Below are 27,446 nucleotides of genomic sequence, written 5' to 3' on the forward strand. Positions count from 1 at the left end.
GCCTTGGAGTCTAACTGTGTTAAAAGTGAATTAATAATGAACTGAGAAAAGGAACATAATACCTTTGACTACTGAAGTGGTTCCTCCATAAAATAAACCGGGAAATGCAGTTAAGCATGTAAATGCTCTGGAGTTAGGAATTCATATTTTTCTGCTAATCTCTTCACATGACTGTTTTATGTAATCTTCTTAATAACTAAATATAAAGGTCGCAAGATGTCTGGAAAATGCTGTCATGCAGTTCTGCATTTGAAGTCAAAATTTATTTATGTATATTTAAGCTGCAAATGGCCTTATGAAATGAGGGTTCTTCTTAGAAGAACATTATTAATTTAAAAAATGAATTAGATCTGTTCAAAATTTCCACAAATCCAAGACATTTTTTTATTTAGCCTTTTCACAGTCTCTGCCCTTCTTTAAAATACATTCAGTCCTATATCATCTGTTACTCAGGAAGGTATTTAATACATGAGTGGGCATCATTTGCATTATACAAGAAGATTAACTTTACAAGCTCTGCTATTAATCTGAGTAGCTCTACATATTGACCTATGAAAGAACATAATTAAGTTAGCTTAATTAAGTTAGTTAATTGTTACACTCTGATGAACTTACTATTGGGAGAAAATTAAAGGCAAATAGAAAATGGCATTCATTGGTTTGAAATCATGTTTTAAAGGCTTTCACAAAGATACTTTATATATAGATGACAAAAATATCTATTGTGTAATAAGCAAAGCAGATGCCATTAAAATCCCTGCAGTTTTCTCCTTTATTGCCTGACATTCATCCATATTTCTAAAAGAGATTTTAAAAGCATGCTAAAAATTTAGAATTAGGTTTTTTCCCCCAATACCCAAAAAATTGAATTCAGAAATCCTATGTACACATGGACTACAGAGAAAAGCACACCATCAAAGTTCAATAAGTGTTATAATCTGATACTGAAGTCTCCTTTGGGGTAGAGAAAAGGATTGAAAGACCCCTCAGGGCAGCAAGCAATACCCCATCATGTGTACATTCTTACACATCAGCGTAAGAATGTCTTTCTCATGCAGTAATAGAGGGGAAAGGAGAAACACTTCTGGAATTTACTCTGTCAGCTGCATTTCTGTTGTCAGGAGTGCCTGCAAGTTCACTGCAGGAAAACATTCAGGATTTCAGCAGAGATCCTGTGCATGGATAGACCCTCCACATGACTCCAACATCTGGGATGCATTCATCAGTCTTGATAAGCACTGATAAGTACCCTGGAGATCATCAATTCCAAGTAGATGCAATTAATAAACAGTAAGAAAAAATGGCCAAACGTGCAGAAATGTGCTACAGTGAATGCTGCCAAATGAGCAGTTTATTAATCTGTGAGATTCATTAATATTACTGTGGCTTTAGTTTGAAATTATTTTTTGTGAACAATTACTAGTTCTCTATTCCTTTTGTTTTTTTAATTTGCCATGAATGGCATTCTCAAAGATTTTAGTATTCCTGCTTTCTTTCAGTTGTAAAAATTAATATTTTAACTCAAGTGAAACCAGTATTTTCCCTGAGGTGTTATTCTTTGGCATTTCCAGATCACGTGAAAGGGTCATTGATCTGTGGATATATTCTCTGGAAAAATAGCAGCATTGAAAGCAGGAAGGCAATGGCATTGAGGATCACTTCTGTACAAATTTGTATTCATATTCTGAAGACAGATAAGTTTGAATTGCATTCCTACAAAGAGAAAAAAGTCTTTCCTTAAATAATGCTTGATTCTTTTTTATTTAAAAAAAATCTGAAACAATTTTTAAAACTGATAGGATAGAAAGAAGCAATTAAATTATAGATACTATATATTTTATGAGGCATATTGTTTTCTTTAACAGCTTGCTACAAAAAAAAATTTATTTTTGTAAATCCAGTTTGAAATGAGCATGTTGTTACATTTGTCCCCTTTAAAATGTTACAGAGCTTTAAGCAAATTGTTACATTCTAAGAGGAAAGAACAGCTTTGTTTTCAGCTTCAATTACGTGCTTTAAATCATAATTCTTTTTTTTTTTAATAGAGGAAGAAAGTGGAAAATTGATTGGAAAATTAGAATTACGTGAGCTGTACGTGGGAAAATAGCAAGAATTTCAAGTTTAGGGCTGTTTTCCACCTGCTGAGGATTTTGATGGTTGTACTGATGCCAGTGAGCTTCAGTGGACCTGTATGCACTATCTGGTCAGCTTTGACTGTTGCTTTGAGATATCCATGATGTGGCATGGTTCAATGTCACATAAGCCACTGTTGTCATTTCCTGTGTGGCCTGTGTGGTACACAATGGAAGTTCTTTCCTGGAGGAAAGTAAGTTTAGCTTTTCTCTTCAATGTATTATGGACATACTCTTAATATTCTATTTTTTGTTTCTTTCCGGAGAGATGTGTTGTCTTCTCTCTTACCTGTAATATTTAAGTGAAAAATTAGGCTAATACATTATTTGGTCATTGCATGCAGTGTAAATATTAAGGGTCACACTGCACTACATGAACAAAGCAGTGATCCTTTTTGTAGATGAACATAATATCAGAAATTTTCTATTTTAATATGATAGGTTGAAAATATAATCAGAACCCTTTTAAGTTATTACAGGCTAGATTTGAGATAATAAAGCTTGAACAGAGTCAAAGATTCCAATGTCGTCCTTAAGGTAGTGAAGATAAGCAGAGGTCAGTCAGTAGTCATTAATAACATAGGCTATATAGATTTTCCCTACCCAGTTGCTTCGGGGTTATCTCTAAATTGCAGTGCAATCCCAATAGTGTCCCAATGCTGCATTGCCAAACTATTGTTACTTGACATTTCTCTCACTGTTGAACAGAATATTTAGACACTGAGGAATTCATATTGCCTAAATATTTCAGCGCAGTAGGATCAGTGATTCATTATTTGTTAGAGTACATCTTTTTGCTATTGGTGTATATTTTTGTGATAGTCATTTATACATTAATCTACCTGAATTTACAGTATTTTAAAACTAAATTTGTATTAACTTCAAGCATGTATTTTTTAAAGACTACCAAGTAGGTTAACACACACTATTATCTTTAATAGCTGTCATTGACCTGCTAAATCCTGCTTAAGTGAACAGTTTTCCTAGAATTAATTTTTAATTTTTAAGTATGGCTACATAGCTATCATCGTCTTCCAAAATCTCTAGATGACCTGGAATACCCAGAACTACATATTCTATGTTTTATGCTGTAGCTATGGTCTTTGTTTTACTTAGAAACTGAGAATGTTCCTGAAAACATAGTTAAATTCAGAGAGACTTAGACTGTGATGAGGAGTGGTATCTTTGGAAAGCTTGTTTTCCATTAGCCAGTCCTAGGGTGTTTTACTCTGGTAAGATTCTTGTTTAAGCGGTTGGAATCCTCACAAGAAAACAACACACACTTCTGTCAATCAAGATACTTCTGTGTCCTCTCATAATGACTACTTTGTATTATTCTGTAGTTCTGCATGTGCACAATAAAGATGGAGATATGCCTACTGCATGATGTAACTGGCTAAAGGCATTTGCCTAAAACTCCATAGGTTCTGCCAGTGTTTACCAAGGAAGATATTTGCAGAGGACTTCTCAGGGCACCTGAAAGAGGCTTTAACCTAGGGGGATGGCCAAGATGGGCTCTGCAATTCAGTGGCTACCAGACCAAGCCCACGTTGCTGCTGAAAGGGCAGTCTGTGTTCACAGACTGCCTGCTGCTCTTGTTGGACCTGCAGATGAGTGAGCTGGGTCAGTGGGCTGCTCTGGCAGATCATGGAGTGATATCCATGGGGGTGAAGGACATGCATAGCTATGGACCATGAGCTCCCTCTTCAGTGTCAGCACATGCAGCTCAATGGTCCAGGGCTGACACTGAGATTGCATTGTCATTTGGGTGCTCTGGAAAAAAGAAATGAAAATAATCTTCAAAATACTCACTAGTGTTTCTGGATTTACTGTATTAGCCAGTTCTTCTGTACTTATCCACTCAAAAGGAGCACTTTTTTTTCCCATTTAACAGCCGAATTCCAGTTTACCCCTCAAAAGTAGGCTTGTCATATTTGAGTTGTTCAGGAGATTGACTAAAATTAAGAGCTAATATTGTAATTAATTAAAATCCTGATTGTTTCTGCAGATTGGGATCAATTTTTGCATGGAAATTTAGACTCCTATTTGGTATCAAGAACCACAAGGACTGGAATTCACACAGAGTGGTGGTGCATCTGCTTGCATCCTTGTGAAGTTTTTTTGATAGTTATCAGGAGAAATCTTTTCAGACTATTAGTAGACAGAGGCATATCCACACTTTGCTTGTTGGAAAACTACCAGTGTTGATTTGGATTCATCAAGGTACAGGGAACCATGTGTGTCCTGCTCTTGGTCACAACAACCCAATGCAATGGTACAGGCTGGGTGCAGAGAGGCGAAAAAGAGTCTCAGAGTGCTGGTGATAGCAGTTGAATATGAGCCAACAGAGTGCCCAGGTGGCCAAGAAGGCCAGTGACATCCTGGATTTTAACAGGGTTACTGTGGCCAGCAGGACCAGGAGAGTGGCTGTCCCCCTGTACTTGACACTGGTGAGGCCACACCTCGAGTCCTGTGTCCGGTTTTGGGCCTTTCACCACAAGTAAGACACTGAGGTGCTGGAGAGTGTCCAGAGAAGGCAATGGAATTGGGAAGGGTCTGGAGCACAAGTCTTGGGAGCAGCAGCCAATGAGTTGGGGGTGTTTAATCTGGAGAAAAGGAAGCTTGGGGGGATCTTAACACTCTCTACAACCACCTGAAAGGAGGCTGCACTGAGGTGGGGGTTGGTCTCTTCTCACAGATAACAAGGGACAGGACCAGAAGCAGCCTCAAGTTGTGCCAGGGGAGGTTTAGATAGGGTGTTAAGAAAAAATGTATTGAAAGAAAGGTTCCTCAGGGGTATAACTTAGTACCATCTCTGGAGATATTTAAAAGACTTGTAGCTCTTGAACTTAGGGACATGGTTTACCAGTGAACTTGGCATTGGCAGGGCAATGGTTGGACTTAGGGATCTTAGAGATTTTTCCCACTTAAATGATTCCATAATTCCAGGATTCAGAGTTCAAATCTAGGATTATAACCTGAGAATTCTATCTAAAAGCCAAAAAAAAAATTCAAGTAGTAGCTTCTAATCTTTGGGAGACTTGTAATCAAAATTCCAAAATGAGCTGCCAGTGGAGGAAGTTGCCTTAAGTCTGTACAACTGACAAGAACCATTCCCTGTATATTTTCCAATCCTTTGATTGTACTTGACTACAGTTTCCCCCAAATTTTCAGTAAACTTTTTGTCCACTGCCTATAAGCACTAGCTATAGATAAATTCAGTTAGTCCAATATTGGTCACATAGGGTCACATGGGTATTATGAAAATAAATGTCCTGAGTTTAGGAGCACAAACACAGGTCTTTAGAAAAAACCCATCAGAGAAGTGTAAAAAATCAGTCAAAATAAAGGTGTAGTTGTTCTATAATTACATATAGTTATAGAAGATATAATGAAATACTATGCTCAAAATGGAAGACAGTATACTAAGTGCATGAAGTAGAACATAAGGGAAGGAGCAGAGATTTTTAAGACATTTTAGATGCTTATTTTTATTCTAATTTTCTGACAGTTTTTGTTTATATATTTAGCTCTGGGAAAAAAAAAATCTCAGTAAGTCAGCATTTAAAAATGGATTCACCCTCAGAATATAATTTGTGTGCATGTGTGCATGCTGTGCAAACTTTTGGATGTTTTTTTCTGCAAAATGTTGCTTGTTTTAACAGTCTCTTTGTGGTTTCAAGGGTGATATTTGAAATGGGAATAGAGACAAAGATGATGATTTTGTTCAGTGTGTAGATAATCCTACAGTCACCATTTTTCATATTGTAGCCTGATAAGCAGCAGAGTAAAAATAACCCAATTTTGAAGTCATGGTGTTACTTGAGAAAGCTTGTAGTGTCTGCAGAGTCACCAAGATATTAAAAAAAACCTTTAAAACATTAAAACCTTACCAAAAAATAAATCCAATTACCCTGTTACTATAGGAAAGATGAAGTAGAGGAAACTTCCTTCTCAACCGCAAGCATGACTGCAAGATCTCTCTTTTGCCGTGGAGTGAAATACGTTTGATCCCTCCATCCCTGCCTCAAGATCTCATGCAAAAGCACTAAGAACTCAGAGAAAATTTGAAATCAACATTTATTTCAATTATTTTATATATTGTATATAATAATATTGCATTTTGGAAACTAATATGGGTAAATTTGATTTCTTCATGCCTTCATCATGCAGTCTTCTCTGGGGCCATTGTATGTGGCAAGAAACTGGACCAGAGAAATATTTGCTGTTATCCATGGTAGTTCCTTATTTCTTATTGTCACAAGTTAACCTGCCAATGCCCATGTGTAGTGATGAAGCCAGGAAATAGTGCCAAAAATTAAAACTTTTCAGATGCAGTATTGCAGACGTGCTGTGATTCCAGGTTGCTAAGTCTGCATCTGTGAATTGTGATTTCTAGTTCACTGTTTAATACAAACATCACACTTCGAGAAAATGTCTTAGCCAATTTTCCAGTCTATTATAACTTTAGAACTTCCTTATTTTTTATTTACTGAATTAATGTTACTTTATTAATGTTACTTTATTTTCATTTAAATCAAAATATATTGAATTTAATAAGCACAGGGTCTCAGGAAAATGGAAGTTTGTTTGTGTAAATATTTTTCCACAGTTAAAGCACTTCATTAATAGGCTTTATCAAATCAGACCAAGGATCTGAATCAAGCAGCTTCATCATCCATAGAGTCATGAAGAGAATGTCATCAAAAATCACTAGGCCTAAACACTTATCAGCTCACTATGATAAAATGACTGCATTTTTATTTGCACAATAACCTCAAATCCTCATATTAAAAAGTGGCAAATTTTTTGCCCTTTACTGTTCTAAGTGTGACACATGTAACAATTATTCATCTCTCCATAATGGATCATTTTTATCAGAGTCTTGTGTCTCTTCTGTATACATAGAATAAATATTTATGTTTTCTCATTTTTCTGAACTAGAAGATACTGATAGAATAGGTTTGAAGTGTCAACTATAATTCATTGCATGCAAAGAAGAGCTTTGTGCTGATACTGTGCGAAAGGAAAAGAATATCTGAATCATTTCAGCAGCAAGCTTATAACCAAGATAATATCAGCATTTTCCTTCTTGAAAATATATATGCCATAAATTAAAGGAGGTCTTCAGTATTTTATTAAAATGCTTTGGACAAGTTTAACCCTGTCTTCAATTGGCATATATGTATGAATATGAAAACTTCAAAAAAAAAATGAAGGTCATGTCAAAGTTAAAACAGGCTTGCAGAAAACTTCCTACTAATCCTGCAAATATTTTATTTAGAAGACATTAGAAAACTATGACACATGTTTAGTGTCAATTTAAAGGTGCCCATTTTATTCTTACAGAAAACTTAAGATATTTCTGGCACTTTACTGTTTTGTACAATAGTAATGTGGTCTGGGAAAAAATGCAAAATATGTGTATGCTAAGTGTATTTGAATGAACTCTCAATTTAGTTGAAATTAGTCTTAGCAGTAAATGTAGTAATAGTGGAGAGGTACATATCACAGTATATAATTATGTTTAAATATGTACATAGCAAAGTAATTGGGTTAATAAGAATATAATATAATAATTTAGAATCCAAAATACACTTGTAATGAAGCATTCTATACACAAATACTACAGTTCTTATAAATACTATGGTATCTCACCACATCTTCAGCTCTGCTTCCAGCTTCTTTAGCAAGAAAATGCAGGGAAGTGTTGGTACTATTTGTAGTGAAGTAACAACAGAAGAGAAAAGTTGTATGTGATGAAACCCTGCATCTGTTTTGTGGAATTTGCAGCTGTCCCTTTATTATTCTTTATACCCATTTGATTTGTAGTACTTTAAAGTGTCATATCCCATATTTCTCTAATCTGTAGAAGGGTGAGTGGTGTAGGTTTTGTGCTTTCTTTGTGAATGTTCTTTTCCCAAGTCCTGCAGCAGCAACTCCCACGTTTATGGCTACTATCTCCCTAATTCCAGCTGTAGTTTTGCAGTCTTCTGAGAGAGGTGCTCTCCAAGGTACCTGGTCCAAAGTGACATTGCATTTTTTGAAGCCAGTCCCATCACAAAAGACCCAAGGCATCCATCACAGCTTTTTGCAAACAAGCAGAAAGCTGAAATGAAGTCTTACTGTTTCTGATGTATGTGAGAATTTTACTTTGAATTCCAAGTGTTTTCTTACAGCAATAAATTTAACTTTAATCACTAATTAGTATCACATCACGTTGATGATGAAGTAAGCTGGGAGATTTAGTAAGGTCATGTATTTAATAAGAAGCATCAAAATATAATTTTGTGGGATATACCCAATGTTTTGGTTTAGAACTGCTGCCTAGAAATGTGATAATTGTTTTCTTTAGAAATCAGATATTAAAGGACAATGTGAGAATGAATCTATCACAAAATCACAGAAGCAGTCCATTTTAGAAGCAGTTAGTATGTTTGGAAAATCATTAATGTAAAGCTGTGAATTTGTCCCCACAAGTGACATGGATAAGCTAAGTGATCTTATGGTATTTGCTGTTGTCAAATTGCATTAGTATCTCAGGCATGATAAGAATGTCATTAATGTGAAACAAAAATTAATTGCTATGATAAGGCAGTAAAGCTTGTTTAATACTGCATGATCAGTAGCTTGAAAGAAACTTGCAATTTCAATTTTAATTTTTTTCTGTTAACATTTCCAGTTCCTACAGACTCTGAATTTTTACCTTCTGTGATTATTTGCAGACAGAGTGCAATTTACTCTTGGATGGGTACTCTGTAGAACAGCTTGCCAACTGTTCTTGCCAGAATGTTTGTAGCATATGTATTAGGGAATTTTTGCATTGTTGCATCCTAAAATCAATGTGGGACATAAGGATGATGAGTTATGTTCTAGGAATTCCTTTTACTGTCCATCAAATGCATCCTGTGAAAGCAAATTTCCAAATTTTCAGAGAGCTTAAAGCAAAGAATTTGACTCACAATCATTGAAATCAACAGTGGTTCTATATCCAACTGCATTGAAATGAATTGAATACCTTTGGTTATGCTTTGTTTGGGTCTTAGGAAGCTTTTTTTAACATTATACTTTTTATGTACACTGAACTCTGGTCAGCCATATCAGGAGGCTCAAAATAACACAGTACTTCAATCCAAACAGCTGCCTTCATGCAGGATAAGAACCTGCTTTAACTGGTAGGTTCCACTGCTTTCTGGTTCAGAATAAAGGAGATGCGATACGAGGGTATGGCTGTATCGAAGTGTGGGATCCTGCTCTTGGAAATCAGACACTTATTTAGACCAGCACATCCACTTGGCTTTTGGCTATGAAGAACCATGCTGGCAAATTTGCATTCACAGCGCATCTTTCAAAATATTGTTTCTAGATAGTGTAGGAGAAGTTCATCAGACAAAACCTGCATTAGGCTACCAATATGTATAGTTGCACATAGCAGAGGCTTTTCTCATTGTGGTAAACTCGGTATCTTCAGACATCAGATTTCATTACTAGTCAGCTTTTTGTGCTTTGAAATGAAAGTCCTGAGAAGTCCTTGGTTGTCTTCATCCCTTCCAGAGCCATGGGATGCTGTGTACTTTGCAGAGCAAATGTGATGTCTTCATACAGATGGAGCAGACACGCTGACTCCTAGTACCTCACTCTTTTCAAACATACATCAATCCTTCTGAGGCAAGCAAACTCCAGAATCATAAAATATGTTAAACTTTGATTGACTGGTGGTGGCTTCTGTATTCCAGCAACTTCAGTATGCTTTTGGAGGAGCTCACTTCACATCTTCTGGCACCAAATAACTTCATTAAGGAAGGCTGTCATGTGTCAGAAGTGAGGTCATATTGGTCTTTTCATGACCAGCATTCCAGTTACCTGCAAGCGCGTGGCTTAATTTTTTTCAGCAAGTCAGCCAGTCTTGCATTTGAAAATGGTATTTCAGTGACATGTTCAGGAGAGATACACCTACAGCTTTCTGAAGTGAAAGTTTCTTAAGCAACATATCCTTGAGAATGCCTCTCAGAGGGTACAAAAAAAATTGTTAACTGCAGAGTATCTACTGCTTGATTTTGAAGGGCTTTATTTTTTATATTTTTATTTCTACATTAATGTAGAAAGCACAAGGCAAGCTTTTGAGGACGTCTGGCCTTTCTTGTGTTTGGACAGGCATTTTGTTATTAATTGACTCTTCTCATCCTTTCCTGCCATGGGTTATGAAATCATATGCCCTAAGGAATGAAATTTCAAATTAAATTCAATTATGCATTTAATATTTTTGGATTAGTGGGGAACATGCATCTGGCATGGTGAAAGCAAGATGATTTTATGTATAGAAGTTAGTTAGAAAAATTATCTCAGTTGATATAAATATGATCACAACCTGGTGCACTCCTAAGGAAATATCTTAACACTTGAGACAAAAGCTGCTGTTATCACTGTTAGAATCTGTTGCATTAAGAGTATAGAGATTTGGCAGAAAATAAACACCTGTGCTTTCCAGCTAGTCCTCAGCAATCAGAGGGGCTGGGTGTGGCACATCTCATGGAAATTCCTTTGCTACATATCTCATGATATATGTCATGGCTATAGGCCTCATTCCTATGCAATCTAAGAAATTTTTCTGAGTGACGAAACATTAATATGATGATAGTTCTAAAATATTTTAATATCTGGCTTCTGAAAGTGATAGCAAAAATACGTCACTGTGTCTGTACGGGTGGTGGTTGTCTGGTTGGAACATAGTCCCAGAATACTTTTTAGTTCTTTAGAGAGAGAGAGGGAGATTGGTGCCTGTTTCAGTTTCTTCACTTTAATACTCTTAAATGTAAGATTAGAGGAAAAATTATGACTCTGAATCTTAAAAAAGCAAAAAAAACTGCCAGAAATTTCCTTTCTAGGGAAATCTACTCAGTCCCCTACCTTGAACATACTTATAAATGGAAAGCTGCTATGTCTATCTTATTATTTTACCAAGAGAAGATGTTCTTTCAAGGAAGTAGATGAAGAACAGCAAAAAAGAAATAAGAGCTTGTATCTAAAGAAAATTATACTAAGATTTTAAGTGTTATCCTTAGCATCTCCAGCAACTTTCTTGGTTAAAAGATGATACTTCTGTGAAGTAGGCTGTGAAAGCTAAAAGGAAACAAACCTGAAGGTGGTGAAAGTAACCTAAGTATGAAGTTCTACATATATTAAGAAAGCAGTTTGTGGGCAGAAAGTGGAGCAACATTGAGACATTATTTTCATCAGCTTTTGTCTAGTTATCCATTCAAAACAACCAATTGGGCATGGAGAAAATTCCCTTTTATTATCTGTATCAGTGAATAAGACCTTGAAAATGAAAAAAATATGTTTGGGACTTTACCCAAGGAGTAGGGAAGGGCTGTGTTGCATTTAATGAACTATTCAGGCAAAATAAAAATCTTAGCTGTCACCTCAGTTACTCAGAGAAACAACAGGAAAAAGAGAATCAAAGAAACAGCCTGTATTTTTACATAGGCCAGGGATACAAATCCTTTTCATTAAGCAATAAGGTTGGCTTATTACTGAGACCCAGTGCAGGAACACTGCAGTTCAAATCATGCTGGAAAGAATATCGCCAGGGAATGTATTTTCTGGGGTTTTTGCGTATTCTTCCTCCTTCCTGCACATTTTTTTTCCTTCTACCAGCCTAACTTTGAAATGTCCTCTATAGACAAGACATTACATTTTGTGAAAAATTACAGAAATTATTAAGGAACAAATTTACCTTTCCGTGAAGAAGAGTGTAATATTGACGTATTTGAAAGAAACTACATTAAGAAAATGTTTGCTTCACAAATGATAGAAATTTTTAATATGGGTATACACCATTTTCTTTTTCCTTCTTCTGCACAAGACGTGTTAAAGACAAACATCTCTATGCATATATACTTGTTTGGCTATGATAAAAAGATATGTGGCACTGTTGTGATGGGAATATCTTAGTGGCATGTTTCCATCATGTTCAAGTTTCTTAAAGATTGTTTGGTTTCTATTTTTTAATTTAAATCCCTGACATCATATTCACAAGTAATGAGCAGCAGCCTTGTGCTGCCTTTGTGACACAAATGGACCCAGGGTTCTACAAGGAGAACATGGGAATGCTGGTTTTCTGGCCAGGACACATACATGGCAAGCTGCTGGCATCTGCAAGCATCTGTCCTTTTCAGGAAAGAATCACTTCAAGAAATAAAAGACAAAAGTAGCAATATTCATTGTCTAGGAAATTACTGTTTTCTGTGATGGTAAACTATGAATAAGGTTTTTCTGAATGGTCTCCTGCCTAGTGTGGAGTGGCTGTTTAAGGTACACGTGGTGCTTTCACCTGAGAGGAGACAGTACCTAATGACAAAGCTCTTGCTGAATAGGGGGGCTTATACTCTCATGGGCTGCACCAGCATAGTACCTAATGCTGTAATAACCTACAAATCTGAGCTATTCAGCTTGGGATGAGTGTTACAATCAATTATAGTAGCTTTCAGTAGAGTGACTGTTCCTTTTCTTGTCAGACTTAGCCTCTTACCTGCCTTGTTGAGTCGTGTCTTGATGTGTGAGAATTATTTCCAGTCATAGCTAGTGCAGAATGCTGGTTTGTATAAAGCCATCTGTGGGTCGGGCATCTCAGTTAATGAGAAATGTGCTGTGTGGGATTGGATTACCACCTGGGTTAGATTTCTAATGCAATAAATTTCCAGGCATCCTCTTCTCGTATTTTCACAACACTTCATTCTATATTATGGTGGAAATTGGATTAAAAGGACAAAGCATGAAGTCATTTGCTGAAGCAAACAGGGTGTTAGTGCCAAATTTTGTATAAAAGGATGCTGTTGAAAGGACTGCATGTCTCTCTTCTAATCCACAGAGAATCCTCTGCCTCTGAGTTTAAGGACTTCATTTCCAAATACAATGCACAAGAGGGTACATAAACCTCTGTTAAACAGTTCATTTTGTGCATTCATCTCTTGTTTGCTTATGGTATTAAAAATGTTTTCGGCCTGGAACAATCCCATTCATGTGGAAATCACTTTGTAAATTTAAATACTGTATTAGTGACAGTTCTGTTCAGAGAAAGTACTTTAACGTGTTGGGCAGTATCAGTAGCAATCTTTCTGTAATTAAAGCTTTAAATATATGAGAGAAAATTCTGCCTTTTCTTTTTCTCAATGAAATAAAGATTTTCAAGAGAAAAAATGGGTTATAAGTAGAGACAATGCTCACCATGTCTGAAAATGTGATGTTGCTAGGTCAAATGAATGATTGCTGTTCTTGGATGAAGGCAATATTATGTGTGAAACTTCCACTCTCCATTGAGTAAAGTTTGAATTCTAGGTGCAAGACAGGACATTAATGACACATGCTACTTTTTAAAAATCAAAAATCAGAAGAAAAATATCCAAAAGTTTCTACACATAAGGATGTAATTCTTGATCACAGTCTTAACAATTATCGTCAAATGATGCAAGGTGGCCTAAAAATGAAAGTACTTTCCTGTAAAAAAACTTACCTAACTTAAGATGAACAGTTTTCACAGAGAGAAGACAAACCACCACTTAAATTCCATTAGAATGTGGTCTTCCTTGGAAAGCAGGTGCTCTCCTTCTGAGAAGGACAAATAGACACATCAACTTCATTTGATCCTACTGGCTGATGTACTAGCACTGACTTGGTAGTTACTTCCTTATTACATTATATTTTAAAATTTGACTCCATTCCCTATTCATTGTTCCAAACCAGACACCTTTTTTATGTATTTCTTTCTGATTGCTCTCAAAGCATCTTTCCAATTAAATAATTTCCTGACAAAAAAAACAAGTTTCTATGAAGTAAAACTGTTTTTCATATACTTCATAGGTTGCTGCATATTATAAAATGGCATGTATCATAAAATTCCTGCTGTTGATGGTTGTTTACTTTTTCTAGAAACAAAAAATAAGCATCAGAACTTAAACTCTTGCAATAACTACACTCATTTTATGTCTTCTCTTCTGGCTTCAGAAAGAACGGGTGATGTTCTGTGCTAGAAAAATTAGTTCTTTTAAAGTCTTCTGTACTCACTGAATGTAATAACAATGACAGCACTTAGCACTTACATAAATCTTTTCATGCATAGAGCTCCATCCTGACATTGAAAGTATTCACATTTTACGGATAAGTTCTTTAACATTCTAGTAGTCAGTTCAATTTCCACACCCTCCAGGCCAAGCAAGTATTATAGTAGGGGTACAAATGTCAGAGATTTCAGCTGAGAAATTCCTCATCTGAATCTCAGACCATTTACTATTGACACAGGCTTTAGCTTTATGCTGATTTCTGTTAGTGACCCTCCTTTAGATTAGAGGACTTGTTAAGTACCACTTCTCAATCTCTTCTTCTTCTTCACTGATATTTTCCAGAAATCCAGGGGTTTCCTCAGCTTTTCTTACACAGGGAGTTTTCACCCTTGACCTCAACTCAGAAGGACACCTCTACAGACTGACTCAAGCCTCAGCATTGTTTTGATATAATATCTGCAATAAGTGTCTGATTTTTTTGTCTGTTCTGTACAATCAATTTATTTGTTTTATAAAAAATATAAAATATTTCTATTTGAAATAGTTTTATATACATTTTGATAGCCACTTTTTAATCATTCTTCATTTATTAGCCATACTTGGAACCAAAATGTGATTAATGTATGTACATGGCTGTTATCCTGACCTACTCAGCTTCCCTGATATTTTACTTCTTGTTCTTTTTTAGTTTTGTTTTCATAATTGATTTTAGACTCTACATGGTCCAACTCCTCTGATGTGTTCATATAGCATGTGGTATGTTATGACTTGGCCAGATTTTGATTATTTATTAATATTATAGCTAAATAAATAATTTATCTATGTATTACCATTTATCATTTTGAACAGCAAAATCTTCGAAGGACACCTAGAGACCTTTCTATATCTAGGTTTTAAAAAGCATCATTTGGTGGAATTTTCAGTGGATAGGGGAAGCAACAGCTAACAAAATGTTTCATTATTTGTTCTTTTGAGAACTTGCATCCTGAAAGGTTTTCTTGAGTGCAAATGAATTGAAAATACGTAAGTCCAATTCAAGTAACAAGTAATCAGTGCTACTAACTTTCACTGACATCAAGGAGAGTACTGACAGGCAAAGAGAAACATCAGTTAATGTAGGAAAAATAAGATCCTTGATTTGTTGTCTGCTAAAGCAGATGGTATTTGCTGTATTTTCTTCACAGTCTTACAGATAATAGTCATACTGAAAAGTTACACTGGCAGAATAAGTAGTAAAGTTACCTTTTTTTCTAAATTTAAATGCTGATTTAAATAGCAGTGCTACAGGCTTCTGTGGTTCTTGATTTGTTGGTCATCTAAGTTACATGTAGAAGAGAGGAAGCAGCAAAATGGGTTGTCTCAAATATTAAGTGGTATTTGCCAAAGAAGAACATGAGCCTGTTTTTTCTACATAACCTTTTTATAATACACTACCTGTTCAATTTTGTGAGTAAAGGAGACATGGTAAGTTTATCTTAAATCATCAGTAAACAGAAAATAAGGAAATAGCTAGTGGCTGTTAATTCTTAGAATAATGATATCCAATTCCTGGAGCTCCTGTATATGCAGAAAGAGAAAAGCCAGTGAAGGAAATCAAATAGATTGCAAGTAAAATGAATGCAGATGGAAGCTTTTGCTTGATGTTGTTAGGTAACACAGACAGGTACAGGAGCAGCTGTTGAGCAAGAGAAGAGAGCAGCAAGTACCAAGCATCACCATGGGGCCATAGCTGACCCTCCATAAGATGACAGACAGACACTCTATAGAGACGGTTGAGTGGCAGCACTGGGATGTCAGGAAAACATAGACATCTGAAAATAGCTCAGCTTCCTCTTAAATGCCCTGCTTGATTCAGGGTCTGTATCCATTCCAGAGAAGCATTATTCTGCAGCATAGCTCATACGTAGCCCCAGACAATGGTAGTGCTCAGTTCAGTAATCAGAAGGGTTAAATGTAACAATACATGTATGATTGCAAGTTGTGCCCCTTAATGGTAAAGAATACTATGGTGAAGAATATTATGTCTTGGAAACACTGTGATGTAATGTAACAGCAGACAAAAAGCCTTCTGAGGCACAGAGTTTAGTGAGCTTCAGAAGGAGTTTCAATGCATGATAGATATTAAGTGACTTCAGACTGTCAAGGAAAAAGTACATAAACAACAATTTATAATGTAAGCTCTGTAATGAGCTCTTCTCTCATAAATATGCAAAACATTAATTAGTTATAGCCAAATTTCCCTAGCTTTGGGAATCTTTTGGAATATAGCTTTTCAGTAATTGAATCACATCAAAGTATTTTTTCTCCCACTCTTCTAAGAGTGTTATGTGTGATTTGTTGGAGGGTAGGCAGAGATAGGAAGCAAGCTGTTGACAAACCAGAAGATGACTTTGATGTGGTTTAGTGAAACAGTGACTTACAAATTTTTCAGAAAGCAATGCACAATGAACATATAAGAAGCCCTATTTGTAGTGACTACCAGCACCACGATGAGGTCTGTCAATTTGATTCTAATTTTCTGAAAGGCAACTATTTTTTTTTTCCATTAAGTGTATAAATATTGTTAGATATTAAATTATAACCTTGTGTTATAAGGTTTTGGAAGGATTTCAGGGTATGTTTGAAGGCAGATGCTGCTTTTACAGGGCACTTTTTTGTAAAGTTCCTTTTGATGATATTTGAAGCATTAAATGGTTGGACATAGCATTATTTGTAGTTGAAAGAATTTCATTTGGTTCTGACTTCAAAAAATTACAGTGAAGCAATATCACTGTCATGACAAATTACCAAAACATTCCTCAGTATACCCACTGAATTAAATAACATTTGGCTTTCAATCCTCAATTGGAAATGCAAAGAGGAAATGAGTTTGAGGAAATCTACTTTTAAATCTAATACATTATTTTTTTCTTTCTTTCTTTTTTTTTTTTTTTTATTTAGAAACTGATCAGTCTGAAACTGTTAAAACCTTGACATATTAAATTTTACAACTTTGTTTCCAAATTGACTATGTGTTTATTACTAGTGCACGCTTTATGCTTTTAAGGCAACTGATCTAAACTATGTGTGAAAGGACTGTTCAGGCATGATTACAGGCTCAGAACAGGATCCTTCAAATAGAGCAATAAAGTCAAAATAGAAAAACAAACACTTCCTTTGCCATCAAACCAACTGAAGTCCAACCTTTAAAGCCATAGATTTCTTGTCTTGTTAGGTTTCAAGTCCATGGCCAAATGGATGAAGGGAATAATTTTATGATTCTATATAGTGAAATTAAAAGTATGTTTGTACATCTTGGAAAGCAATGATTTTGACTTTTGGGTAGGTGTGCAATGCTTATGTTAATTCAGATTCAGTTAATGAGGACAGTAGGAAAAGAGTAGATCTTCCATGAGAGATGGAAGGGACTGCTAATACAATACTACAGATCTAGTCCTAAAATGCTCTTTTGGGAATTTTATTTAATTGAAGTTGTTGAAATAATTGAAACATTTGTTCAGTTTCAGTTATAGTTGTTGGATTCCAAATTTCAATATCAGTATGTGTGTGGGGGACCTGCTGAAAGGAATTTTGAGGGTTTTTGTTTGTTTTTTTTTTAAGCAAAAGACTTTTTCATTTTTAATTGCTTCAGAAGTAGCACAGATTCTGTTTGCTCTCACAGTCTAGCCTTCATCTACTTCTACAGCTTCATTCATTTCTATCTGTTTTGTTGACAACTTCATGGATTGTGACTAAATATTGTTCAGTATTACAGCAAATATAAAATAATTTCTACAACATTTACTTATATCACATTTTGGAAAATAAATGAAAAAATGAAGGCACTGTCATCATATTAACTGAATTGAAAGTTCCAGCTTTTATGCCTTGAACCTGAACAGAATTTCATGGCTGTACTCAGGTGAAATGTTCCGATGAAATAATAAGAAAAAAGCTTGCTGAATTCCTCCTATCTGTCACATTATAGCAATATTTTCATGAATTCCCAAGTTATTAAATTTATAATACTGCAGTAGGTTTTTCCAGTTAAATGTTCATTTTCTTTTGCCATAAAGAAGGAAAAAACTTTAGTTATGCTTTTTACAGTAATTTAATTAAGCATTTCCTGTAAGTTCATTTCAGTATCTATCATGGCTCACTAAAGTTGAAATTCAGTATAGAGTGGTAGATTAATTGCCCTTTGTCTTCGATGAAATAAGAATCCTAAATATGCAGAGTCATGAAATTTAATTGTGTTCCTCAATTGCTTATTCAATGCTTTGGAAACCTGAATCAAGAAATACAGAAGAAGAAGGCCAAAGGTTGTTAAATGTAGCGAGTAACACAGATTTTGAACTTTACCTAATGAACCGAATGTTTATTACTATGAAATAAATGCACCATTTAAAGAATTATGGTGGCAATGTAAAACATTAAAACGCTAATTAATTTTGGTCAGAAGCATGCAATGCACTCATTTTTCCTAAAACATTTTCATTAGGGTCTGTATTTTCTCTGTTATTGAGATAAATTTATTCTTTTCATATAGTAGTGCTGTCTTTTTCTGTCATAAACGTGTTCTTCAGTGATGTTTACAGTGATGTTTTTCAGCTGCCTTCAACTTTGGGCAGCCTGTCTTGACAGTAGCTTCCAGAAGCATTTTTGTATAAGTCAGTTTTTATATTAAAGTACATTAATACTTTTCCATTTAATGTTGTTAGTGATTTTTGAAGCAAAGAATGTTCAGACCTCTTGATAAAGGGCTATACATACATATATAGATTATATGCAGATTATATTTCACAAACTTATTTGAGAAAGCAGTTAAAGCATGAAGAAATCTTCAGCTGTCATTTAGTACCTACCAAGATACATGTATAGCCTAACAATTGAGCTCTTAAAAATTAAACTTGTGCTTCTTAGTTGTTTTTTTTTTTTTTTTTTAATTAAATGGTACTAAGAAATAGAGCTATTCATTCCTTATTGTTGGCCGGAGCACCTTTTGTTGTTATGTAACTACTGTAAGAAGAAGCCATTTTATTTCCCAGCATAAAGAATACAAACACGAATAAGGTTTGTTTCTTATAATTTAGTAAATGTATAATGTAAATATGGTGAGAGTATAACCATAAATATTTAAAATTATCTTAATTATAATATGCATTTCTAGGCTATGAAATATTATTCTGTAGTAGTATTGCAGAATATAGTATATATAGTATATATATACACTATATACTATATATATACTATATAGTATATATATTATACTACTACTATATACATATATAGTATATATGTAGTAGTATATAGAAAACAGAACTTTCTGTTTTAAATTTACAATTCATAAAAATAGTTATTATGTTGCTACATAAGTAGAAAGTGCTATTTTGGTGTCCATGTATGCATTTATATATGCACAGATGTAATTATTGTAATTGAAGGACAAATCTGCCTCAGAAATTATCTTATTCATGACAGTGTCAGATTTGAAAACTAAAGTGCCCTCTCACACTGGAGTGGAAATTAAGACCACTTGTCCCCTGTGGGCACGGTACAGTCCTGTTAAAGCTGCTTTTCATCTCTTTCTTAGTTGATGTTGCAGGTTTGTGATATCTAAGCATTTATAGGTGCAGTTGAATGTTCATAAACCTGAACCTTCAGAGACTCAAATTCTTAAAGAGGATACATTTTCCTCTACTTTCTTCAAAGAGAGCCAGCTGAACTTGTAAAACAATGGTTGGGTTTCAAGCACCACCTGCCCTGAAGAGGATCTCAACTGTAGTGGCAGTCAGCCAAAGGGACCACTCAGTGGAATGGTTGCCTCCTAAAAAGGAGAGGAACAGATGGAAGATTTGAAATCTGGCATGAAATTCCACTTCTGTACTAAGCGTTAAATGAAATTTGACTGTAAGGGCTCTTGCGATGGTACATTTATCTGTATAATCAGAATTAGCAACAAGGAAATAGAAAATACAGAACACTGACAAACATTTCAAAAAGACTTTAAAGTTCTTGTAGCAGTGTGAGTTAAAAGAAGGAGTTTGTGATAAACATGCAGCTGCTTGTAGCTTCTTAAAGAGGAGCTTCAGTGTAAAAGTAGTTCTGCTGGTCTTGCATTGCCACCTAGAGCTCAGCAGTTGGTACTGCTTGGTAAGGAAACACTGCACCATTGCTCTTTTCCCTGAATAAAATGGAGTGGAGAGCTGCTTCCAGTTAATTGATGTCATGTTTGCTTACATTGTAATGGTTAATCCCTTCACAGCCTCCATTTTATAGTGTACCAGATCAGCAGAGATTGTGCTGTAGGACTTTGGTGGGCTTTGACAGTAAGAATTAATGGCAATGAGCATTAAAAGGTACAACTGTCAGATATCCAGTGGTCCCAAAGGGGGCATTTTCTTGATGGCTGCTTTAGAATTCTTCATGAAGCAAATGTCAAACTTGTCAAGGCTGTCACTATGAAAATGATCCATGTAGCAAGGGTCTCCTTTTCTTGGGAAACAAACAGCTGCCTTATCACTGCAGAGCTGTGGTTACAGAAAACTGTCAGCTATCACAAGAAATTTATATTTGCTTCTAATATCCATTGGTAAAGAACTGTTCCATTTGTACTCTATTTTTGCTCCACTGTTCATTGCAAGGGTTGTCAGTAATACTATTGAAGAAGATAATATAGGCTTTAGAATTAAAATAACTTTTGAATTTTATGATGGGTGCTTTCCTTTTGGTGATTTAACAGAGACTATCTTAGCTCCCAGTTTTTCCCTGACACTCATTTTGTTCCAAATTTGGCCTGTGACTTTGGAAGCTAGACTTTCGCATACACAAACAAAAGCTCTAATATATAATAAATTCCTTTTTTCTTGATGTATTTTTTAAGAGTATTAAAAGTATTTTTACCTACTTCCAACTGGTGTTTTCCTAGCTAGATTTTGTGAGGCAAGACATGAAATGCCACCTAGGCATCCTTAATAATTTACTCTGTTAGTCATATTACAGGTCTTTTGGGTTAAGATACTCTAGAAAGTACTGGTATCAGAATTTGGTCCTGAGTGCTTTTGACATGCTATTTCTAGAGTATGTACTAGCAGAGATAACCCTTTAGCCATTCCTCCTTATAGCAGGGCATTTTTCTGGTTTGCATACTTTCTTATTATTCAGATGATTCTTTACATAATCCTGTAATATATAGCTGTTTATTAAGTTTAGAATATCAGTTGCAGTTGGCAAAATACACAACATTGTAATGCAACTCCAGATATTACAGGTGTGGTGCAGTGAACAGAACTGGGAATTGATGCGTGTCCTAGCACAGTTAATTAATGTGTGATCTGTTCTATTTGCAGAAGTGTCAGATTTCCTGTAGTGTTAAGAATTGTCTAATTCACTGTCATTTTCCAGATTTCATTTTATTAACTAATGTAGGAAAAATAAATTCTCAGACATTTTGAAGGAAATTGGTTGGAAGGGGTAAAAAGAGAAAGGGATACTCAAACCCCTATTTCTAGGCTTTTCTTTTTTTTTTTTTTTTATTCCAGAATTTGTCTACAGGGGAATATTCTGGAATAATTACTACTAAATTAACTTTCTGTGTTAGACCCATTATTCTTTGGTCAGAGAATAATGTGGTTGACCTTAAACATGCTTTCAAATGAGATGAAATTGTATCACAGTCTTTCTGAATTGTCAGCTCAAAACTTTAGAAATAGAATTTAAAAGTCAGACTCTTACCGTTAGTTTTTGTCACCTAAAGATATCTAAATATCGAAGTGTTCTCATTAACTTCAGAAAAACTATTGAGTGCTTAATATTTCAATAAATCAAACAATTATGTGGCAGATTTTAGGGTCTTGTTTCTAAATTCCTGGCCCTATTCTGTCACTGTGACTCTTAAATGCTCAGCTACCAAGTATAGTCTAAGCAGTGTAAAAGAAGAGATGTCCATGGGACATTTGAAAACACCTGCAGAGCACCCCAAGGACCCTTTAATCCAGTACCTTGCTTCCATCAGAGAAAAGGTGGGATGCCAGGGCAAAGCATGTAGGAAAACTAATGTGGAAGGTCCATCTCTCCATCAGTGTCATCAGGATGCAGATGAGGTCTCCAGTCATTGGTGGCTTGAAGAGCTCCTGAGCTGGCATTTCAGTTCAGTGTTGGGTTTAGCAGCACTTTGTAATGCTCTTTGTACTTTTCCTTATCCCTGTTGGTTTTGTAAATTCTGGACTAGTAAACTTCATTTATTTCAATATTAAAATAATCTTTGGGCTGTTGAGTGCACTTTTTCAGTAGGAGTAGTAGTACAGTCTTGAGGGATTCACCTCCCTTGGCTATTACAAGTCACCAGATCTGTGCAGAGGCATCTTTCTGGTGAGTGTATTTGCTGTATGATATTTGAGTCTGTGGTTGTCTGTAGTCACAAAAGATACTGAGACAAATTTGATATTTGGCATCCGATGGCAAGAACTGCTTTAAAAGTTTGACTTGTGACATCTCCTAGGAAAATCTACTTCGATTTTAGGATTTTTAGAGCAGAAAGCACTAGATGTTAGAGTCATAGGTGGTTGGAAGAAAAATAAATAATAATATAAAAAAGAGATGTGAGGTATTAATAAAAATAACGTGAACTGAATTTCTGTGGGCAGAAACCAGAATTCAGTATTTTGTCTGCTGTGTAGCTGCTGGTAATAGAAACTTTGCACACTGCCATCATAGACTGGTTTTTAACAGATAACATGAAAATAAAAAATTTTCCTTTGCTATTAATCAGAATTAAAAGCATAATAATGATAATGATTGGTGGTAATTGGTAAAACAAATATATTAAATATATTTAATCTGCACTCTGTTTTGCATAATTTCTTGATAATTAGGCTATATAGGCTATGTAGATGAAAATTCAAACATTATTAATGACATTAGAAACTCCAACCATTTCAGTATTCTGTGTGCAATCATCAGGCTGCCTCTTGAGCTACAAAAAAAAAGGATAAAGCATTTCATAGAAATCTTGCATTGTCAGCAGACTGAATAGTGAGTTTTCACATCTTGTAGTATGGTTAATATGTGATCTAAATTGCCAGTTCAGATCTTCCCCAAGCACACTGGCAGTAATAGAACACTTCTTATAATTTGTAGAGGTTCATGTCCCAAATTATTCTGACATTGCCATTCTGAGGCCTCTGCTGTCACTTCTTTTCTGGCACAAAGCCACATGAGTGCCAAAACTGGTGGTTCATACTTTCCAGTGTTCCCCAAAAATCCTTTCTTCCATCTTGTTTGTGCTGGCACTCTTGTTCATGTGGCAGTGCACAGGCCTGGGAACTGATCTGGCTCAAGGCAGGTCTAACAAAGAAAAAGTTTTCTCCCTTTGCTAGTTCATGCTATGAGAAAAATCAAACACCATTACTCTGAGCTTTGTACAGCAGACACCTGTGTTCAGAGATACCAAACTTCTATTTCCAAATGAGGTGTGTTTCTGTTCTTGGAAATCAAGATGGAGTGAAAACCCTTGTACAGATTTAAGATGTTTTATGTGGAGCATGGTTCAGTGCAATGCTAGTCAGACAGTTTTTGGGCATAAAAATGCAAAGAAACCAATACATTAAAAAAATCAGCCAGGCATCTGGATGACTTGTGCATTGGAATCTGCCCACATAAATCAAATTTATGTTCTGCTGGTAGATTTTACCTGTTTGAAAATGTTTTACTTGGTTGAAGCAATGGGAAATCAACAAAGGAAAAGTATTACTTCTGCAAAATATCCCAAAGTTGGTGCTTCCATCTGGAATATTCAACCCAAGCAAATCCTGGAGCTGCCATCATTTCTGCATCTCAGAATACACTGATCACTGCAGCTGCTGCTGTAACCTGGGAATTCTGCCAGAGTGCAAGCATGACCTTTTGAGCACAGAATTAAACATTTCAAATTTACAGAAGGCCAGAAGATTTTCTAAGAAAACCTCATTCACTGGATAAAACCTTTTTTTCCATCAAAAGAGTCAGGAAGCCAATATTCAGTATTGAGCCTAATGTGCCTCAACCTTCTTGTGGTCCTCACTGAAGGTATGGCCCTGTTGGCTCTGAAATTTGCATGCTCCATCTATTAGGAGGGGAGCCCTAAGCAATATGTGAAGAGTTCTGGGAAAGATTGATAGTGTAGGGTTTATATTCCTGTATGAGGGAGCACAAGTCAGGACATCAGAATGATGTCAAATTGAGTGCGAGGAAGGTGAATTAGTTGCCACTGAGGTCAGCTGGAATACAACTGCTGTAGATAGGGACCTTCAGAAATATGTAGATTTGCTGTTCTTTTATTAACATATTCTTCATTAAATAACCTGGCAGGTTTTCCATAGCAGGCAAAAGTTTCTGTGAGTATTTTTTTATTCCACAATACTCTTTGTCACCTGTAAACAGTAAGCCTGGTAACACCTTACTCCTTTGTTGTTTCTGATTCTGCCCTGTGTGTTTTTATTTGAAGTTTGACCTCTGTATGTATACTATATATTTCACTCTCTTTAATATATTCTACACTTCTAATTTCAATGGATCTTCAGTGTTTGGTTTCACACACATGCACAGACATGTTTTCTCAGCTAAATGAAAAGAGCCACAGGGAGTACTACATGTTTTAAAGGTAACTGAAGAGATGACGGTCCAGAAAGAGAAGAAAAAAAGCTTTTAGCAGTCAGTCATGTAAATATGACTGTCCCGAAAAGGGGGAAGATTCAGAGGCATGATGGAGTATCTGGAGTATCTGCTACTTTAATAGAACAACTAGCTTTTCCATTTTATTACAGTTGGACATAACATATTATGAGATCGCATTTTTAAATGAGATTTTCTACTGCTATTCTATTTTGTGCTGCCCATGTAATCTTCCTATGTATTTTCTACCTCTAAATATTACAGTTATTGTTACAAAGCATGCTTTGATGGTGAACGAAGGGCTAGGATGCAAAAGAATAAAGTTATTTTTCTACAAGAATGAAAAAGTTCTTTTAAACCAGGAAAATACATCTCCTGGGTTACTGGGTCCCACCTAAATGTCCCTGGTGTTTCCTTTCTCTCAACTGTTGGCTTGTGATGAGTACCATTACAGCAGCCAGGATGTTTCTTCATTCCAAAATATCTATTCATTTATTTTTTGTGTTATTGGAATGTGGAAGATTCTCTGTAAATTGAATTAAAATGCAGACTAGAAAACTGGTCATACTCTGAAGCTGTGATAAGGACTGTTCATGATGTGATGACTTGCAAGTTGCCTTATAAAGCAGTTTTCTCACTCTTCCATAATTTATACTTTGGAAGTCATGATTTTGTACAGGACACGAAATAGTGTCCATTCCTATGGAAACAGGCATTATGATGTCACTTCATTTTTTCAGAACAGGAACCCACAGTGAATTATGAGCCTTACTCTTGGAGCTGAAGCTGTAGAATATTGTAAGCATGCTGCTGCCTGACATGCTCATGTTTCCTATTTTAGACCTGACTGATCTTCAGATAACATATGGTGGTACAAGTAATTGGAAAATTGGCAGACCTGTCAAGAAAATATGCTAGATGGGACAAAAATACGATGCTGCAGCACATAAAGTGTCTCTGAAGTTAAATTTATTGTCTTTTATCAAATGGTGAAGTAAACATATCTGGTCACAAAAAAATGAAACACTTTTCAATGGCAGATGCTTTTCAAAAGTAATTTTTAGTACAGTGATGAAAGTTCTTGCATTCAAAATCTATTTAGTGGGAACCTCTGGTCAAGAACAAAGGAAAGGTGTGTAATACTTTCTGCTGTAGGCGTTTGTATATATTGTCATCTGCGTGTGATTTAATAATTTCTTCATGTAACTATCCAGTAAAATGATCAGTAAAATATTTACTCATTAATTTTTTTCTGCTATAAATGTAGGCAATTAGATTTGTTTAAATTTTGTATCATTTTTATTTCAACACTTGAGCAAAATCAATCACTTCAATAAATGACTTTTTGCTTATTCTCATTAGTCAGGCAAAAGACTGTACCAAATTCCATACATCTGCATAAGCAGAAAAAAAGTATACTTTTTTAATAAATTGATTAATGTTCAGGTTTTCATTTTCTTTTACAGGAAGATGAAAATGAAGCTGAAGCAGAAAATCCATCTCAGGAGCTGAATTTGGAACAGAAAAAATCAAAAAAATAGGAGATTGCTGTCTTGTTTGAAATATTTGCAAGTTGTGTAACAGTGGTTATAGTTTCTCATTGTAAAATTAAGAAAAAAAGTTCTCAATAAAGTCATTGAAAATTAAATTCATGGTGCACTGGGGAATTAATTAAGTAGCTCCTGGTGATATTCTTGATTACATTAAAAGCTGAATTATCAGAACTGAGTACTTTACCAATAAAATTCTGAAAGCTTTTTGAACACATTATGGAAAGCTGATGGGTTATTCATCACATGTAGCATTTACTAAGCAAATAGGGCAATTTTATGTTTTACTTTGCAGAACAGTGTTATCCTTAAAGGATAGTTATAACTCAGACGTATTTTGGTATTTCTGAGCAAGAGCTTTGATTCTTAAAAGTTAAATAAATATGTTCTACTAAAGGAGTTCTGAAATTTCTTCTGATCAGTGATTAAAGTAAATGTTTCTGAGGAGTAGGTAGAGGCTAGAATTTTTTTATATGTATGGTACATTTTCAGAAGTGATTACTTCTACATTTGTATTGTGATTTTTAATCGGTTTCTTGCTGCATTATACTTTTCCTTATGTAAACCTTTTCCATTTTAATGTGATCATTGTCTTTTAATGAATGTCAAGCTTTTGTCTTGATTAGGCCATCTTACCCAGGTCTAATTCCCTCATGCCATTCTTTTCATTCTAACAAAATAAAATAACTTCTTTCTGTGTCATTAGACCTTCAAGTGAGTAATAAATATCTAAAATAACTCTTCTTTCTATAGTCCTAATTTTGTTTTCCAATTTACCTTTGCTTTTTAGCCTGTGCAGGTCACTAAATGGGAAAGTACAAGAAACTCAAGAGGTAGATTTATAGTCTGATAGTTTCACAGATTGCAATGAAAAAATAAACAATCTCACTGATTCTCTCTTGGGTTTAAAACAACACTCACTGGAATCCCTTCAGTGAAGTTTATCATACTCTAGAGAAATAAATTATTTTCAGCTGAAAAAAATTCACTTCTTTTCCCACTCCGCTATACTTTTACTGTTAACTTTTTCATTGAGTGTTAAATTAGATTATAAATAGTATCCATCCCAAATTTTA

The 27,446-nt window shown here is 35.2% G+C and overlaps 1 protein-coding gene across 4 annotated transcripts in view; it reads left to right on the forward strand.

Annotated features, from left to right (window-relative positions):
• The window catches only part of PHF14 (PHD finger protein 14), a 159,901-nt gene extending 132,829 nt beyond the window's left edge, over positions 1 to 27,072 (forward strand). For 3 of the 4 annotated variants that reach the window (XM_053938971.1, XM_053938980.1, XM_053938954.1), the window contains one exon: positions 26,287 to 27,072. In XM_053938971.1, coding sequence (XP_053794946.1) covers positions 26,287 to 26,361 — 75 coding nt within the window. In that variant the 3' untranslated portion in view covers positions 26,362 to 27,072. The remainder of the gene's footprint in view (positions 1 to 26,286) is intronic. The other variant, XM_053938963.1, reaches the window with a different exon arrangement.
• The last annotated feature ends 374 nt before the right edge of the window (positions 27,073 to 27,446 follow it).

The sequence above is a fragment of the Vidua chalybeata genome, chromosome 1 (genome assembly GCF_026979565.1).
Source record: "Vidua chalybeata isolate OUT-0048 chromosome 1, bVidCha1 merged haplotype, whole genome shotgun sequence".
Classification (NCBI taxonomy): domain Eukaryota; kingdom Metazoa; phylum Chordata; class Aves; order Passeriformes; family Viduidae; genus Vidua; species Vidua chalybeata.